General features: G+C 35.8%; 2 protein-coding genes across 2 annotated transcripts; one reads left to right on the forward strand and one right to left on the reverse strand.

Annotated features, from left to right (window-relative positions):
• The first annotated feature begins 3,008 nt into the window (after window positions 1-3,008).
• On the forward strand, window positions 3,009-4,436 carry LOC113352701 (shikimate O-hydroxycinnamoyltransferase-like). The gene is made up of 2 exons (XM_026596493.1): window positions 3,009-3,425; window positions 3,552-4,436. The coding sequence occupies exons 1-2, from the start codon at window positions 3,009-3,011 to the stop codon at window positions 4,434-4,436; spliced, it is 1,302 nt and encodes a 433-aa protein (XP_026452278.1).
• A 2,263-nt stretch (window positions 4,437-6,699) lies between these two features.
• LOC113354479 (putative germin-like protein 2-3) lies at window positions 6,700-7,462 on the reverse strand. The gene is made up of 2 exons (XM_026597803.1): window positions 7,333-7,462; window positions 6,700-7,208 (listed from the first exon to the last, which is right to left on the reverse strand). The coding sequence occupies exons 1-2, from the start codon at window positions 7,460-7,462 to the stop codon at window positions 6,700-6,702; spliced, it is 639 nt and encodes a 212-aa protein (XP_026453588.1).
• Between the last annotated feature and the right edge of the window lie 11,383 nt (window positions 7,463-18,845).

Consider the following 18,845-nt stretch of genomic DNA (forward strand, 5'->3'; position numbering starts at 1 on the left):
ACTTCATAAGAGAGTTAGCTACAGTCATGAGGTAGCTTTTACGTGACTTTATAGTTCGTTCCATAATGTGGGGTTATTTCTTAAGTAAAACTAGATCTATTTGGACCGTAGGTCCTAACTCTGTGATCAACTTTGAGTTTGGGTCCCAAAAACTTTTGTAATTAGAGTTTGGGACCGTATTAGGAGTTGACTTGACCGTGTTAACAATTAAGAAAATAATGGTATCCATTGTATCAGTAAATACATCATCTGAGTTTTGTTTGTGTGATTCTTTTTGACACCCGTGTTAGTTCCGAATCAGTCATTGTGTGTAGACAATTTTTATTGTTTATCATAAATATGCAAATGACTTTGTTCTATACTGGCCAGTCAAGATTTGAACTGATGTCTAAGGTTTGAAGGTTATCATCAGCTGCTAATCATGTTAGTCAGCGTCTAAGTTATACGTAAAAATCTATTTAAGATTCGGACAATTTAGTTTAATGTCATTTTTTAGTTACAAATTTAAACAATTTCTATTGTTCATGTTATTTTTTAGTTAAATATTCAAAAAATATGAATTTGTAAATGTCATTTTTAGTTGGGTTTGGCATGTTCTAATAGTCATGAATCCAAGAGTTTCCAAAATCTAATTGTCAGCTGGAACCTGGAAGTTTTGGAAGGAAAAGTAAAAACAAACTTGGCATGATAAATTTAATCCGATGCAACGCACGGGCAAGACACTAGTGTATATAATGTTTGATTGGATTGGCTGTTAGGATATTATTTGATCTCAAATTGTGATAAGAAAAAAAATGTCCGTGTTAAGCTATTTAAGATGAATTATTGGTTTTCTACTGGTCCTATATAAAGTACTTTGTCTGCAGATGATTAAGTTGGCGTGTTCACTTTCGTTTTCTAAAACTGAGCTAGCCTGGCAATGGGTGAAATATTAAGTGACCGTTTGATGAGATGTAACTTAAATTCCGTGCCAAAAAACCAACCCTGCACACGAGGCGGACATACAAATTTCGCATAAAATGAACAGATAAGTGATCTTTGTTAAGAAACTTGATGAAACGGTTGCCATCTGATCTTAATCATGTTCCAAAACATTAATAATACAAAATCCAGCGGGAATTATATACTCAGCAACACGCATATACCTTCGTCAGATTTTGGGCCAAGGCGGGACCTGTGGATTCAGTGGGTAAGATTGTAGATATATATTTCTTTGTCCGTATGTTGCGTACTTTATTTATTTTTTCAAACAAAGTAGTTCTTTGCTCCAAATTTCACCAAATGTAACTAATGATTTCAATATTATTTGCAGTTATTTGGTCCGCAAATCTTCCTAAGATCAGTTTCTTGCTAAGGTCGATTTTTCACAATTTTTCACAATGTTGTGAAATCATGGAGGGAGTATTAAATGTGAAGGTCGTGTTATAAACGATACTGAGGTCGAGACTGGCAATCATCTATTTTTGAATTGTCCTTACAGCTACGGAGTATGGCTCTATTTCATTAAGGCTTCTAGAATTACTTGGACTTGTCCCCCTTCATATGCCTTTTGAGTCTTGGTGCTCTAATATTTTTTAGAGATACAAGGAAAGACGTATGTGTTGGAAAACGATTAATAAAAAAATAATTTTTTAAAGTTTTAATAAAAAATTATAATTTATTGTTTTATTTTGTGAATGAAATTTTTTAGTCCTACGTGGAGTTTACAATTTTTAATAGTTTTAAAAAACTATATAAACCTTTTAGTCCCACGTCTGGGAGTTTTTCTTCTTAAGTTGTATTTGTCAATTATATAAACAAATTCACTATTTTTGTAAAATCTATGGGAAAGGGGTTGCTCTATATTTAGAGGGACCCCCAAGGAAAAAAAATATTTTATATTGTTTTCTCAAGCATTCGAGATTTTCCTTTATGGTTTTTTCGGAGTTGCCAAGCTCAAGTTGAGCATCTACTACATATGCTAGTAGTAGGTGTATTAGGGTGTTTTATCCTGGAGATATCCGTCCTGTGAGGGCTATAGTATCACTCTTGAGTGTAGCCGGATGCTAATGTCTTAAGGGCAACGTGTTGAACACGTGACTCAGTCTGTTTTTTTTTCAAGGTTTTGCCTTGTTGCTGTTGCGGAGATATGGGGAGCTCATTCGTTTCATCAAATCGATCACTTCCATTATAAAGGAGCTAAGTATTAATAATTTTTGCTTATTTGATTTTTTCTTGTTTTGGATTATTGCACCAACAGTAAGGAGTAAGATTATGTACACTGTGTTTTGGAATATTTGGAGGGAAAGCAATTTTGTCATGTATGGTGTTCTCAACTTGGTTCTTTTAGTCATTTTGATGTAAATCAAGTCCTTCTGCAACTGGGAACTCGTTATTCATATGTAATGCGAGAATTTCCCAGGGTATGGCTATGTCTTTTCAGAAATAGTGATTTGGTTGACAAAGAAAGAAAGAAGACGATACTTGTAGCAACAAGGTGACACCTATATCGGGGAAAATCTCGAGAGATATTCTGTGACTCCTTTTTGAGCTTGTAGGTTTCTTAGTCAAGCCAAATCTCATGACAACCACTCTTATGTGTTGTGTCTGGCTTTGTCCCCTATAAGAAAATGACCCGTTACGTTATTATTTTCTTTATTTGGGAGTAGATATCCCTATTATATTATTGCGAATAAAACTAGCTATAACTTGTAAGATTAGGTGCACAATAATCCATAATCCTATACCGTCCTACTCTACTTTGATCATATCTATTATGCTATTAGGCAGTATATATAAAAAGACGTAGGAAGCTAAGTTAAATATACTCAGCACGACTGTGTAGAAATACCTCGATCCCTTCCATCAGTTACGGTTAGTTTCCTCTGCTTCATTCTTTTCTTGATATTCTTGGTATTTATGTTTAGTTATAATCTTGTTTTCCCACCAAGTTTTTTCCTTTTCTGAATAAGCATGCAGTACTTAGAACTTTTTCTTATATGTGCGAAGGTACATTGCCAATCAGTATGATGAGAGTTAGAGTGAGAGAGTCATCTGTAGTCAAACCGGCAGAAGAAACACCAAAAGTATCTCTGTGGACGTCAAATATTGACCAGCTATTCCTAATGCACGTACAATCTGTGTACTTTTACAAGCGTCCGTTAAGTTCTGACGATGATTTCTTCAATTCTACTGTACTGAAGGATGGTTTAAGCAAAGTTCTCGTTACATACTACCCGATTGCTGGGAGATTGAAGAGAAACGAGTCAGACAAAGGTAGAGCTGAAATTGATTGCAACGGTGAAGGTGTAATTTTTATAGAGGCAGAAACTGATTCATTTATCAAGGATCTCGGTGAATTCACTCCTAATGAACAGCTTATGCCTCTCATCCCTAATCTTGATTGTTACGATGATATTTCTTCGTATCCACCCTTGTTGGTTCAGGTAACCAAGTTTTAAATTTTGTTCATCTTGGTTCATAGCATACTGTTCTCTAATTTGGAGAAAAACCAAGCAATTTCTTTACATATAAAGTGGCTTAACCTTTTTTATGTGACATATCCAATACAGGTAACCCATTTCAGGTGCGGCGGTGTTTGTCTAAGTACAACAATAAGCCATACAATAGTAGATGGGGTCACCGGAATTAACTTCATCAATACGTGGTCAGATCTATGCCGAGGAGTAGAAGACATTAAGTATATTCCGTTCTTTGATCGGACCTTATTAAGAGCGCGTGACCCACCAATAGTATCTTTCCCACATATTGAACATAAACCACCTTCCATGAACATACATTCTTCATCAAACCCCAAGACTGCAATTGCCAAGCTCAATATTTCAACTATGCAGGCCAATCAACTCAAATCCAAATGCAATAAGGACGAGTTTCGGTTCAGTACATATGAAGTCCTTGCAGGACACATATGGCGTTGCTCATGTAAAGCACGCGAACTTAAAGACGATCAAGAAACCATGATATCAATCCCGTTAGATTGTCGTTCACGTTTGAGTCCACGTCTTCCGGATGGTTATTTTGGGAACGCCATATTCGATTTAACACCAAGAGCAACTGCAGGTGATATTCTCTCAAAACCATTAAGTTACGCTGTGAATATAATACACGAAATGATAACCAAATCCGGAAACAATGAGTATTTTAGGTCAGCTCTTGATTTTCTGGAATTACACCCAAACATCAGTACCCTTATCAAAGGTCCTCAAACATTTAAGAGCTGCAATATTGGGAATATAAGTTGGGTTAGACTGCCAATATATGGAGCTGATTTCGGATGGGGACAACCAGAATATATGGGTCCTGGAATAATAGGTTTTGCAGGTCTATCTTTTCTGACTCCAAAACCACCAGGAAGTGACGCTGGCTTTTCGTTAATTCTCTCTTTGGAATCTGAGTATCATATGGATCTCTTTAAAGAGTATTTTTATGATATTTGATTTAATTTCTTATTTGGATTTGACTTGATCAAATTGTGATAAGAAAAATAAGCTATTTTGAATGCCTGTTTTGTATTAATTTCATTTGGATTGTATGTCTACAAAATGATTTAAGTTGGCGTGTAGTTTATCAAGAAAAGAGAAAAAAATATTTGAGTTGGCGTGTTGATCTTCATTTTCAATGTAATTTTGTTACTATCGCCACAAAACGCGATTATGTTTTACATAAATTAATAGAGTACGCTTGTTGTGCAACTTTTACACCGTAAAGATGAGTGTCTATGTTGTTGATATTAAAATCCAATTAGCTTATGTACATAATGGTGGATGGAAATTGACTTAATATAATAGGAAACTCAGCACAAGGGAATAGAAGATATCAATGACAATATAGAAATAAACTGCTTTTAAGAATTAAGAGTTAGGTAAAGTAAAATTCGAAAAATGAAATTCCTTTTAGAATTAGGCGAAAATTCATTGTGCAAATAAACTGTCTTTGCGTATTTAGGAAAAACTATGCAACTTAGACTGAAAAGAATCAACTGCATACGATGTTGTTAATTTAACTTGGAAAGCCTTGGAAAGAAACATAATTATCAATGGATGATCTACCAATTAAGAAGATGACTGGAAAAATAGAGGTTGGTTTTCTATGTTTTTCGTATATTCAGGATGGAAAATTGTGGTATACTGGTAATTGCGACGTCTTTGATATATCGACACTAAATTTATTCATGCCAAGCTAAAACCCAAAGAAACATAAAAGCATAAGTCACTCACACATAATCCATAGCATAAGCAGCAAAAACCAAAAGATATCAATTTATCTTACAAAGAAAATAAGAAAACTATGTAATTTACGTACTGCTGCAGCATCAGTAGAAGGAATTACAAAGAGTTGGCAGCAGATTTGGCGTACTTGCGTAATTTGCTAAGTATTTTTGGCGCATCTTTTTTTAGAAAACTTATCTTCCTTACTTTTTTTTCCATGTCTTCTAACCACTGGTCCCACTCCTTGAGATATTTCTCATGTTCTTCTCGAGCACGTTTTCGCTCATGAAGATCAGCCCTCTTTTTACGATTTCTTGAGTCACGTTCTGACGACGGACGTTGGCGTTTTCTTGTATCATGTTGTGATGACGGTCGTCCCTGGCGTTGAACACGGAAACGCAATATTTTATCGATGATTGGAGTTTTTGAAAATTGATAGTTGCATTAGGATCATTAGGACGTTTGTCTGAATGTAATTCTAGGGCTTTGTTTTTATAAGCCTTTTGAATGTCTGCATCAGTAAATTTTGCCCCTTGTTCACCTGATGGTAACCCTAGAACAACATAATGATCTATTTCCATCCCAAATTCTATAGGTTCAAACTAATTAAACTAAGTATAAGAAGAAAGCCTTACTTATATAGAGGAAGATCAGAGGTTGACCGGGAATAAGAAGTTAAATTCTGGGTTGGTTTGTGTTGTTTAGGTTAGTTGCTGTTGTTTCCTTTCTTTTCTTTTTCCAGTTTTGATTGGGTCCTCCTTAACACTTATCTATGTTAGAAATCCCCGGGCCTAACTAACCTCGAAAACCGGCTTATAAGGTTAGGGTTGTCCATGGCTTATTAAGCATGGATTCTAGGTTGCCCTAGGCGATGTGGTACTATTTAACACCCCCCTCAGCGACTAGGACTACACTGAACTGATGGGTATGACAGCCGCTGACTGGGCTACACTAACGGGTGATACGAAAACCACGGACACACGGATGGACATGGGTGGGTTGAGAGGGGCCTGGCTCTGATACCATGTTAGAAATCCCCGGGCCTAACTAATCTCGAAAACCGGCTTACAAGGTTAGGATTTCCCATGACTTATTAAGCATGGATCCTAGGTTTCCCTAGGCGATGTGGTACTATTTAACACTCTACATCGCTGGCTAAAAGAGGAGTTACTTCGGAAGTTCGGATAGTGGTCAGGTTTTAGTTTATGTTTCCTAACCTAGACTAGAATAAGCCGAATAAAATATCGACTAGCTTTGAATTTCAAATATTCACTACGACGTGCGGTATAAAGTAGTCATGCAGTAAAAGAAAACTAGTGGTGTGATAAAAGATTCAAAAACTACCAACATGGCAATTAAAAATCAAATGCCTTGTAGTTGTAGAATTAAAGGAAGTTACATAGTAAAAAATCAAATGCCACATAGAACTAGAAAAATTACATTGTAAAAAACATCATAGAGTTGGGCAAAATAAAATGCTGAAGCTTTTTGTTTAAAACTTAGATTGAATAAAATTAACTACTTTCTTGTCAACTTGAAAAGCTTTGGCGAGAACATCATCATCAATGGATGGTTTAGATTCGAAAAGAGCATTAGCAATTATGATAACGCCAGGATTTTGGCTGCTTAGAGCAGCAATAGCAACGGCTCGAATATGGCCAGCATTAAATTGAAAGTGTACGAGTCCGATATGGAATACAAACACATCTCCCTTGTGAAGAACCTTTGTGACGAATCCAACATTAAGACTACCTTCCAAGACGACTAAAACTTCAGTGGCTCTTGGGTGTGTATGTGGAGGGTTAATGCCTCTTGGTGCATAATCGATGCGAACCAAAGAGATACCAAGAGTGTTGAGTCCCGGAATTTGAGCAACATTAGCTGGTGTTACAAGGGACCCTTGTGCGCTCTTAACTATTCCAACCTTATTGAATCCTGCAAGGTAGAAATCTTCGGCCACAACAAGCTTTGGGTCTTTGCAGAATAAACCGTTCACAAACACTACAAATTCGAAATAAATCAATAACATCGAGTAATTTAGTTAGAAATAAATACATCAGTAACAAGAAAATTTTAACTAAACAAGACAAAAACAAAATAATCTTAAAATAAAATAAAAAAATACCAGCAGCATTAGGATTTTTAGCAGCAACACAGAAGTCTTGTAGGGAACTTGGATCGTTAGCATAGACAACGGAAGAAAATAAAGCCAAAAAGGCTGCAGCAACAACTAGATAACTCATGGAACTTCTCATTTCTTGATCTTTCTACTAAAACGAACTAAAAAATCAAGTTATTGTTGTGTCTGTTACTTAGAAAAGTAAGTTGATGAGAATTTTAACAACGGAAAATGGGTCATTTGTCCAAATATTTTTAAACCACGGTTCAAATGGACGAGTAAAAAATAGTTTGGGTGAAATGGCCAAAAAAAAAATAGTACGGATGAAACTGGTTTCATCCTAGCTTAAATTTAAAAAATAGCAAGGATGAAACTGGATACATCCTGTGTAAATTAAAAATAAGAAAAAATATTTGAAAATGGGCACGATGAAACTGGTTACATCCTGCCTATTTTTTACATTTTTGTCCATTTAAACAGTATCATAATCTAACTGTCTATTTCACTCAGGAATTGTTGATTTTGGTCTTTTTAACCAATTTTATGTTTTAACAAGGTATGCACTCTTATTTGTAGATAAGAAAGATACAAATGGATTGGTCTTTCTTTGAATGGAAAGAAAAAGTATATAGAGTATCATGGTCAATAAATTCATCTACCATCAATTTGGAGTAAAACAACATCCAAGTAGACATGTTCATTTTAACGTAAGTACATAATGAACGAGTGATGGTGGTATATAAACAAGGAAAATTTCTTGTTTGGTCCTAGGTCCATATAGTTATTTATAGTAGGGTCCAATCGGATCTTTTTTTTATCCGGAGGTCCAAAATTAATTAAAACATGGAAATGTTCATAATACCCATTACTACCAAACGTGTGTGTCTACACTGCTTACAAATTTGAGTACATATCTGGTACACTGCTTACAAATCTGAGTACATATCTGCTACACTACGTACAAATCTAAGTATGTATCTGCCTCACTGCTTACATATAGAGTATGTATCCGTTGGACATATTGAACCTGTAAATGTGACCAGAATATAACAATATTAAAACACAGCAACAAAACTAGCATCTATTCCAGTATTTCGCATACTACTCATGGATCAAACCAAAATAAAGTAGAAAAACTATGAATAAAACAGAATTAAAAGAGGTTTTTATCAATGCAACATATACGGACCGCGGATTCATAAACTAAAAACTCAATTACATGTCAAGAAGTGATGAATGCATGAATATAACCGAATCAAAGCACATACTTCAGTATTTCACATACGAACTCATGGATCAAACCAAAAAAAAGTGGCAAAAGTATGAATAAAACAGAATCAGAAGAAGTTTCAACCAGTACAACATATATGTACTCCTGGATCAACCAAAAAAATAAGAGAAAACCTATAGATTCATAGTAAACAAAAAAAGAAAACAGTACGTCAGATTTGTATTGATGGTTAATACACAAAAGAAAACTGAAAATCAAACCAAAAACCATAAAATATCAGATCTACTAATGAAATAAACATAAAACATGATTTTTTATTTAGATCTGAACTTGTTTCATTAAAATCCACCAATATATCATATACGTACCGATGATTAATACACAAAAGCAACTCAAAAGCATATAAAAAAAACAAAATGGAACTAAAATCAGCTGCATGTGAAAACCAAGTAATGAATCTATAAAATACTGAATCGAAACACTTTTTTTCCAGTATTCCACATATATAATTCTAGATCGAAGAAGAAGAATATCCAAAACTACAAAAATAACAAAATTAAAGCATAATTTTTTAGTACACCATATATGTACTGCTGATTCATAATCTAAAATTTAGCTGCATGTGAAAAACAAGTAGCGAATCTATGAAAAATAGAATCGAAACACTTTAATTTGAGTATTCCGTATATGTACTCCTGGATCAAACAAGAAAAATCTCCAAAACTATAAAAAAAACAAAATTAGAGCAGTATATTTCAGTACACCAAATATGTACTGTTGATTCATAGTCTAAAAATCAGCAGCACGTGAAAAACTAGAGAACATCATGAAATCGAACTACCAAAACTGGAAAAAGAAAGTGAAAACATCATGAAATCAATCAGATCTTCATGATTCAGTTGAGAATTAATCAAAGACAAAGAAGAACTGGAGAAAAGATTACATAACATACCTGTAAAACCACGAAACATCTTCACAAACCCTAGATCTAAACTTCATAAGCGGCTGCAGCAGAGAAGAGGAGAGCGAGCGAGCGAGAGAAAACGGATCTGAGAAGAAAATTGAGAAAATGTGGCTTTTATTTCTGTTATATTTATAGTGAAGGCCATTTTGGGAATTATTAAAATGCACGTGATAGATTACACACGTGTGTAGGACCTGAGCTTAAGAAATTTGGTCCATTTTTATGTTTTCTTTTAATTATGGACCTCCGGTTACTGGGCTTTAATGGGTGGACCTGCCAATAGGTAAGAACACTATAATAGTACCTACTGGTAATTCCTACTACAAACAAATGGTGTTGTATCAAATGGTCAACTATCAAAATTGGTAACTAATTAGCATATTTATACTGCCTATGGGATTAGAAATAACAGAAAATGGGTTATTTGTGCAAATATTTTTAAATCACGGTTCAAATGGACAAGTAAAAAATAGTTTGGGTGAAATGGCCAAAAACAAAGGATGAAACTGGTTTCATCCTAGCTTAAATTTAAAAAATAGCAAGGATGAAACTGGATACATCCTGTGTAAATTAAAAATAAGAAAAAATATTTGAAAATGGGCACGATGAAACTAGTTACATCCTGCCTATTTTTACATTTTTTTCTATTTAAACAGTATCAAAATCTAACTGTCCATACCCAGAAATTGTTGATTTTGGTCTTTTTAACCAATTTTGTGTAGAAATAAAACAACCTAATAAACACAGATGAATGCTAGCAACAATTTGCAAAAAATGCTCTCTGTAATGTTGAGGCTTGGTTTATAATAGTCTCGTACTCTTACTGGATAAAAGTTCTCGGATTCTTACTGGATAAAAGCTCTCCGATTCGAGATAGTTGGTTGCATGACTATATATGAAAATCAAAGAACCAAAAAAGAAAAAGAAAAGAAAAACAACAAAAGAGATAATCATGTTCTCATGGGAAATTCAAAATCATAATCTAACTAAACTTATTTTATATGGTAGTTTAATGCTAGGTAAATTTACGGTGGAATATGTATATATATGAGTGATTGAGGTTTTTTTTTTTTCTTTCACTTTAGTTTAATTGCAATTTGACATGTTAGTGTTTTCTCGAGTTTTGCTAACTTGAGTTTTTTTTTTTTTTTAGCATGGTGGTATTTTCTTTGAGTTTTTCATTTCCACCACTTGCTTTCATGATAAGAATGAATTCACATATTCCGTCTGTCCTTTTTTATCTGTCCTAATTTCTACTTTGGTGTGTCCACTTTTATTTGTCTGCTCTGTTTATAAACATATTTTTCCCTTAAACTATCAAATATATCCTTTACTTTTAATAATCATAAAATCATTTTTAATATCAAAATCTTAAATAATATCACCACATATAAAGAAAAACTTACTTAATATCTTTGTTTAATTGTCATTTTTTTTAAATAAAAACATTTATGAATAGTTATAAAATATTTCTTAAATTGCGGATTCCGTAACAAAAGCAATATATATTTTCTTTTATTTTCTTAAAATATTTCTTAAAATAATAATACTATCAAATTTAAGTTAATAGTTAAGTTTTGGTAATAATATAACATTAAATAGGCTAGTCAAGAGCTAGTGGTGATATTTTATAGGATTTTCTTAATATTTTAACAAAGTCAACGCGGACTGTTAATTTAGGATGGAGGGAGTATTTGTTATGATATAAGTCAAGTCTGAACCCGTAAAAGCTGCGAATTTTCCTATTGCGAGATTAGGTAAAAGGAGAAGAAGATTCTAATAGACAATATATTGTCAGAATATTTAGTTACCTTTCTGTTATTTAGTTACCTTTCTGTTCTGGGAGAATATTGGATTTGCATTGACTTCTCCCAGATTTCCTGTAATATACAAAACTCTACTTATATGAGTTTATGGAATAAGAAACAGGAGGATTGATTACCAAAACTCTGACATGGTATCACGAGCTCAGACTCGATCCATCATCTTCTTCCCCTAAATCAACAAAAATCATCCATGGTAAGCGATAAAAAATCCTTACATCCGGCTTTCGCCGTTTCTAACATCAAAGTTTTGATCCCTATTAATCTAGATATCAAACAGGACGAATATTCTTCATGGGTTTTCCTGTTTCAACTTCATCTTCAAGCACACAGCCTACTTTTTCTTATTGATGATTCCACTCCACCACCAGACCTTGACGCTGCCACCATACTACAACTTGATGCCCTCTGTCGTCAATGGATGTTCTCCACCATGGCCAAAGATTTGATGCTTACCGTTCTCAAAACTGGAAAAACTGCTAAAGAGTTATGGAATCATCTTAAACGCCTCTTCCAAGACAACAAAGGAAGCCGGGCCGCCAATCTCGAAAGTAAGTTCGTAAATCTAAAGTTTGTTGATTGTAACAATGTTGATGATTATTGTGATAAACTACATGCACTTTCAAATCGGTTAAGTGACCTCGATTTTCCAATGGATGAAAAACGATTGGTTATTCAACTTGTTAATGGACTTCCGGAGGAATACAACACTGTTGCCTCCTTCATTCAACAATCGATGCCCTCTTTTGACACTGCTCGATCTCAACTACGTACTGAGGAGATCCGACGTGAAAATCTATCCATTTCCGGCTCCCACACTGCCCTTGCAGCCGCCAACAGCCGCCGTCCTCCGCCTCCTGCATCTGTTTCTTCACGATCGTCAGCTCCTGAACATCACAGAATTTCGATGGGTCCTGAACACAACAGAATTTCGCTGGGCCGGGAAGAGCCTCTCCTTCCAACTCCATCAGGCCCACGAAATCACTACCCAACAACTACTGCTCGGGCTTCTCACTGGCAAGCGCCTCTCCTGTCAACTCCCCCAAGCCCATATCCTACCACTACAGGATACCACTCAACAGATCCGTACTGGGCTTCTCCACACTACTTCACTGGACGTGGCCGGGGACGACATTTCCGTGGGCGTGGGCGTGGCCGTGGCCGTGGTCGAAGCACTTTCCCAGGCCGTTCACCACAAGCGTACCTCACTCCCACCACGGAATACCTTCACCCATCGGACATTGCCGAAGTATACAGCTCCATGAGCATTCGAACACCTGATGATGACTTTTATATGGACACTGGCGCAACCTCACACATCACCTCGGATCCAGGTACCCTTCATAATGTTTTTCATTCGAGCAACGTACGGTCTGTCTTGGTGGGAAATGGAAATAGCATTCCGGTAACTGCTAGTGGCTCTAGGTTCATAAATCTCCCATCTCACACTCTTCACCTCAAAAATACTCTTGTCGTTCCTTCCATCATCAAAAACTTAATCTCTGTTCGTAAATTTACCACTGATAATCATGTGTCTGTTGAGTTTGATCCTTATGGTTTTTCTGTGAAGGACTTGAGCTCGAGGAAGACTATTCTACGATGTGATAGTTCCGGGGAGCTCTATCCCATCACTACATCTGCCGTGCCATCCTCCTTCCCATCACCACCTCACCAATTTTCTCTTGCCGTCTGTTCACCTGACGTTTGGCACAGACGTCTTGGCCACCCTGGAAAGGCTGTCTTAGATGTTTTACGTACAAAGTCTTTTATTAAATGTAATAAGGATCATTCCCCCAATCTTTGTCATTCTTGTCAAATTAGCAAACATGTTCGTCTTCCCTTTTATGACTCTCATTCTACCAGTGTTGCTCCTTTTGATATAATTCATAGTGATTTGTGGACATCTCCGTTGAATATAGATACGGGGTTTCGTTATTATCTTCTCCTATTGGATGATTTCACTAATTATTTATGGGTTTTTCCACTAAAATTAAAATCCCAAGTCTTCACCAAATTTTTGGAGTTTCAATCCTTTGTTCAAACTCAATTTGAACGCCGGATTAAATCTTTCCAATGTGACATGGGTCGCGAATTTGACAATTCCTCTTTTCATAATTTTGCTAGTCAACACGGTTTAGTATTTCGCTTCTCTTGTCCTCATACATCTTCTCAAAATGGTAGGGCCGAACGTATGATTCGCCGAATTACCTTTCTGTTATTTAGTTACCTTTCTGTTCTGGGAGAATATTGGATTTGCATTGACTTCTCCCAGATTTCCTGTAATATACAAAACTCTACTTATATGAGTTTATGGAATAAGAAACAGGAGGATTGATTACCAAAACTCTGACAGATTCCAACTACTTGCTCCTTTAGACCTTCGGTTGAGGAGGATATCTCTATGAAGAAGCAATAGGTTGCTTGCGTCTCCTGATATCGTATATGCCACTCATTTATTTCCCTCAACTAGTTCCAACTATATGATGTTAACAATACTATCTGCTCCTTCAAAATCTTAATTAGCAAGTAAATTACCGTGTTATGGGGTGCATCTTCAAAAATAGTGTCATTATCACCATCAATCCTAGTTGATCAACCAAACCCAATGATGCATACAATTCCATAAAAGGATTAGATTTTGGTCGGCGTGGAATAGCCAAACTAGGAAAGTTCAAACTACTACAGTACTTGCACTGTGTTGAGGTTGATCGCCTTGAAGAGCAATCAATTATGTAGTTGCCAATCAATTATTTTCATCCAAATCTAACTATAAATTTGACTTGAATAATATTGTAGCTCACAACTCAGAAGATCATAAACACTCAGCTGATCGCCTGCAAGCCCTTTCCACACTGATTTCTAGTCATACTTCTCCAATTTTCTCTGTATTCCTTCTTCTCTTGCATTCCATTCCTCCATGAGATACTGAACTAGGGAAACAATGCTTTCTTTCAAATCTCTTATTATTCTTCAATATCATCAACTGCTCATGTTTGTAATGATCATCCTACTTATGTTATCGTCATCGTCAGCTTCACCTAGAACACCAACAGAGAGTAGTGCGCACAATGGTACTGCAAAGTTGGGTTGCCAAAACAAATGTGGGAACATAAGTATTCCTTACCCATTTGGAATTGGTAGACCAGATTGCTACTACGACAAAGCATTTGAGATCAAATGTACTAACGAGTATCCTGTTCCCCAGATACAACTAAATTCATACCCGCTGTTAAGTGATGTTTCCGAACTCACAATGGATTATATTCGTTACAATGGAATGTCTCTCTTAAATTGTTATAATAAAAAAAGTGGAGAAGGCGAATGGCCCATTAAACCGAAGCCATATTTAGCTGAAGATTCACCCTTCACCTTCTCAAGTACTCGCAGTAAGTTAACGGCCATTGGTTGTGATATTTTCTCCTACATCCGTTTGGAAAATAGCAAAAAATATGTAAGCGGGTGTGCCTCATTTTGTGCTGCTTCAAATGAAAGTAATTTGGTGTCTTGTTCAAGTGGTAACGGTTGTTGCCAAACGGATATACCTAAAGGACTTAAATCTTTTCTTATTCAAGTTCAGAGTATAAATACTAACAATAAATCTTGGATATCTAATCCTTGTAGTCAGGCTGTTGTTGTCGATAAGGAGTTTACAGGGTTTGATGGTATCATAACTTCGAAACAGAAGAAGTATTCGTACGTACCTATGATTTTGGATTGGGAAATTGGGAATATATCATGCAAAGAAGCACAAAGGAACTTTATTCCGTATGCTTGTGGAGGAAACAGTACTTGTACCGATTCATATAATGGTCTTGGTTATAAATGTAACTGTTCAGAAGGGTATACGGGAAATCCATATCTTGTCTTTGGATGTCAAGGTACAAACTAACGTAAATTTTCTGAAAAAATTATTTGGATATAAAATTTTGTAGTTATTTTAATATTGTTTAATTTTTTCCATAGCAATTTTAAGTTGTTCCGAACCATTTTCTAGAGTTTGATAAAAGAAAATGTCACCCCTTAAACTACTTTCATACCAAGGGTGGAGATGATGTATGTATTGATTATATGAGATGTATATATGTGAACAGATATCGATGAATGCGAAGGAAGTCCAAATAATAGTACTACTGTATGCCGGAAAGGAACAACTTGCACTAACACAGAAGGAAGTTACAGTTGCTCTTGTCCGACTGGTTACCATGGCGATGGTAGAACAATAGGACTCGGTTGCACTAAAAAGGTTCCCGTAGCTATGGTGGCAGCATTAGGTAAGAGTAGCACTGTTAATTATTCTCTGATTGCGAACAAACATAATTTACTTAAAAGCATCCTAAAAAATATGTTCTATATTCCTGCAGGTATTGGAATTGGCATCCTTACGGTAATTATAATTGGAATTGGATATTTATCGTACCATCGACTTGAGAAGAGAAAGCAAAATATTTTAAAGCAAGTGCATTTTAAGAGAAATGGTGGATTGTTATTAAAACAAAAAATTTCCTCAAATGATGGGGAAGTTGAAAATGCTTCCACTATCTTTCTTAAAGAAGATTTAGAGAAAGCAACTGATAATTTTAACCAAAATCGTATTATCGGCAAAGGAGGTTTTGGCACAGTTTATAAGGGAATGCTGTCAAATGGTAGAATAGTAGCTATCAAGAAGTCTAAACTCGTGGACGAAAGCCAGGTTGATCAGTTCATCAATGAAGTTGTTATTCTTTCGCAGATAAACCATAGGTATATTGTTAGACTGTTAGGTTGTTGTTTAGAAACCGAAGTCCCATTGTTGGTTTATGAGTTCATCTCTAATGGGACACTCTCATCTCATCTCCACAGTGTGGATGGTCATGAATCTTCATTATCTTGGAAAGATCGGTTAATAATCGCATCGGAAATTGCAGGAGCACTAGCATATTTACACTCTGATGCTTCTATACCGATCTTTCATAGAGATATTAAACCTGAGAATATACTCCTAGATGAGAATTTCAAGTCTAAAGTGTCGGATTTTGGACTGTCTAGATCCATTCCAATAGAAAAGTCACACATAACAACAATGGTGCGAGGAACATTGGGTTACTTAGACCCTGAATACTACTATTCTGGCCAGTTTACAGATAAGAGTGATGTTTATAGTTTTGGAGTACTTCTTGTGGAGCTTTTAACTGGCCAAAAAGCTATATCGAATACGAGAACTGAACAAAATTTAGCATTTCATTTCCTATCAACACTGAAACAGAATCAATTGTTTACAATTTTAGAAAGTCGAGTTGTTAATGAAGGAGATAAAGATGAGATTATGGTTATTGCTAAGCTTGTAAAGAGATGCTTAAAGTTGAATATTAAAAAAAGGCCGATCATGAAAGAAGTGGCTAGTAGTTTGGATGGACTGAAAAGGCTTCAACAACCTTCAACCGTTGATGATGAAGAGAAGTTCTTAGCAGAAGAAGATTATCATAATCCGATATCTTTCCCGAGCAGTGCATTTGAGATACAAAGCTTTGAAACTGCTAATTCGGAGTATATAATATCAGGAGATACTGCGGATTTTGACAGAACAAGTCCACTAGCAAGTAAACGTTGGGTAACTAGCTAGCTAGTGCATGCACTTATATATAATTCTCTTGTATTTGGTGTTCTTTCTTTGTATATTTCTTTTATCTTTAAGTTTCTTTGTCAGTAGCTAATATGCACTTTGTAAGGTGAAATTTACATCCAATAATAATGTTTCCTACGATTTTACCAGTGTTCCTAAGAGAACGTCTCTAGCATCCAGCTGCATTTGAAGCTTAAGCTTGGGCAGATACCAAAAATGAATCACCTATATGGATAAGGGAACTATATGCATGGAGGGCTAACATCGAACTAGAGTCACAAAAGAATGCTAGCTGTATGCATATTAAATTTTCTCGGAAATTAGGCTGTGAATATTATCATTTGAATTGAATGAAAGGCTTCCACAACTTTACAAGTGATAAGTACATGTACAGTATATTCATGGCTGCTCATAGGGTGTACAGTTTGCTTGGAGGCGTACCATTCTAAAGGAATAAAATATTTTGTCTTATACGGAATTTGATACACCCCTGATAAATGAGTACCGTGTATTAGGGATTGGTAGAGAATTATGGTGGTGGGAGCGCCTTTAAAATATCGCCAACAAATTTAGTCCGCCATGAGCAAACCCAATAATGCATATTGATCCATAAATGTGATTTTTTTTTTGTCCTCGGAACAACCAAAATAAGAAAAGATCAACGGAACTTTGTACATTTGGTTGAAGCGCATTCAATTATGTTCTTTTCACTCATTTACTGCCGTTCACTTCCAACTATATGATGTGAACAATGTTTCATTCGCAGTAGATAAGCACGCTGTCAGCTGCAATATTGGGAACCCCAGTGTGTCCTCAAGACGTACAACTAGATCCCCCACGATGATGCTGTATGAAATTATGAATGGGTGGTGTTTGTCTCCCAGGACGTTAATAATCTCACGTTATGGTTGATGGCTACAACTATAGCAACATGAAGCTTCAAATTAAATTGTGAGTTGTTTGTCTGGCGGCTTTGGGTGCCAGTGTAATGTTTGCCCAATTGCCATTGCTAAAGATACATTTAGCTCAGCATTTTTTGGAATAACTGATGTTTAACGTTAATGCTCTGATATGTTAAACCTCGATAGGGTTTTAAAGGCTAGCCTAACACGGCTCCAAAGTTACTTAATTACCCCACCAAACGGCCTAGACTTCCTTTTCTTTTTTTCTATTTTTTGATCGTGAAATAGAGTTTATATTGGAGAAATAAGAATTGATTACAAAGATAAAACTTAAACTTTCAAATGAAAGAGTAAGGATTAAACGGACACCCAAAAGGACCAAATGAATCCCTTACAAACTGTAGGAAAATAAAGCCCGGTAGACACAACCTCACCAAAGCCCAAGACAAATTACTAACAATCACAGGTAGACTAGAGATACCGAATGAGAACAGCCCATTCACGGTAAAAATGAGACTTAAAGTCTTAAACCCTAAGTGAAACAAAAATCACTGTCGCCGCCATTTGCAGTCCAGCCTTGCATCAGGAACCCTTGCAGAAATCTCACTTGATTTTGTAGCCTTGAGACATGTTGTTCTCACTTGATTTTGATTTTGAAATCTGAAACTCAACATAGACCTTACAGAAATCTCACTTGGTTTTGTACCCTTGAGATATGTTGATCTCACTTGATTTTGATTTTGAAATCTCAAACGGCCTAGACTTCTATCTTCTCCGAAATACAATAGCACCAGTTCAAGAAAGAATGACCTAATGCGGATAGTGGGATCGGTGATTCTTGTTGATTCGGCCTTATGAGGACACGTTCCACTTGCAACCACAGGCTTTTTAACAAGCCCAACCTACTTAGATTAAGCCTGAAGGATTAATTTTCCAAAGCTAATGAAAGGTGGTACATAAGTACATGCAGTTTTTTGGTTGAATAGGTCTTGGATTTGAA

The sequence above is a fragment of the Papaver somniferum genome, chromosome 2 (genome assembly GCF_003573695.1).
Source record: "Papaver somniferum cultivar HN1 chromosome 2, ASM357369v1, whole genome shotgun sequence".
NCBI lineage: Eukaryota > Viridiplantae > Streptophyta > Magnoliopsida > Ranunculales > Papaveraceae > Papaver > Papaver somniferum.

What these genes read in the sequence shown, in the direction of transcription:
- LOC113352701 (XM_026596493.1), top strand. Translation starts at nt 3,009, where the DNA reads ATGAGAGTTAGAGTGAGAGAGTCATCTGTAGTCAAACCGGCAGAAGAA. An exon ending in ATCCACCCTTGTTGGTTCAG is followed by an intron (nt 3,426 to 3,551) that starts GTAACCAAGTTT and finishes TATCCAATACAG; the next exon opens with GTAACCCATTTCAGGTGCGG.
- LOC113354479 (XM_026597803.1), bottom strand. Translation starts at nt 7,462, where the DNA reads ATGAGAAGTTCCATGAGTTATCTAGTTGTTGCTGCAGCCTTTTTGGCT. An exon ending in TAAAAATCCTAATGCTGCTG is followed by an intron (nt 7,209 to 7,332) that starts GTATTTTTTTAT and finishes TCGAATTTGTAG; the next exon opens with TGTTTGTGAACGGTTTATTC.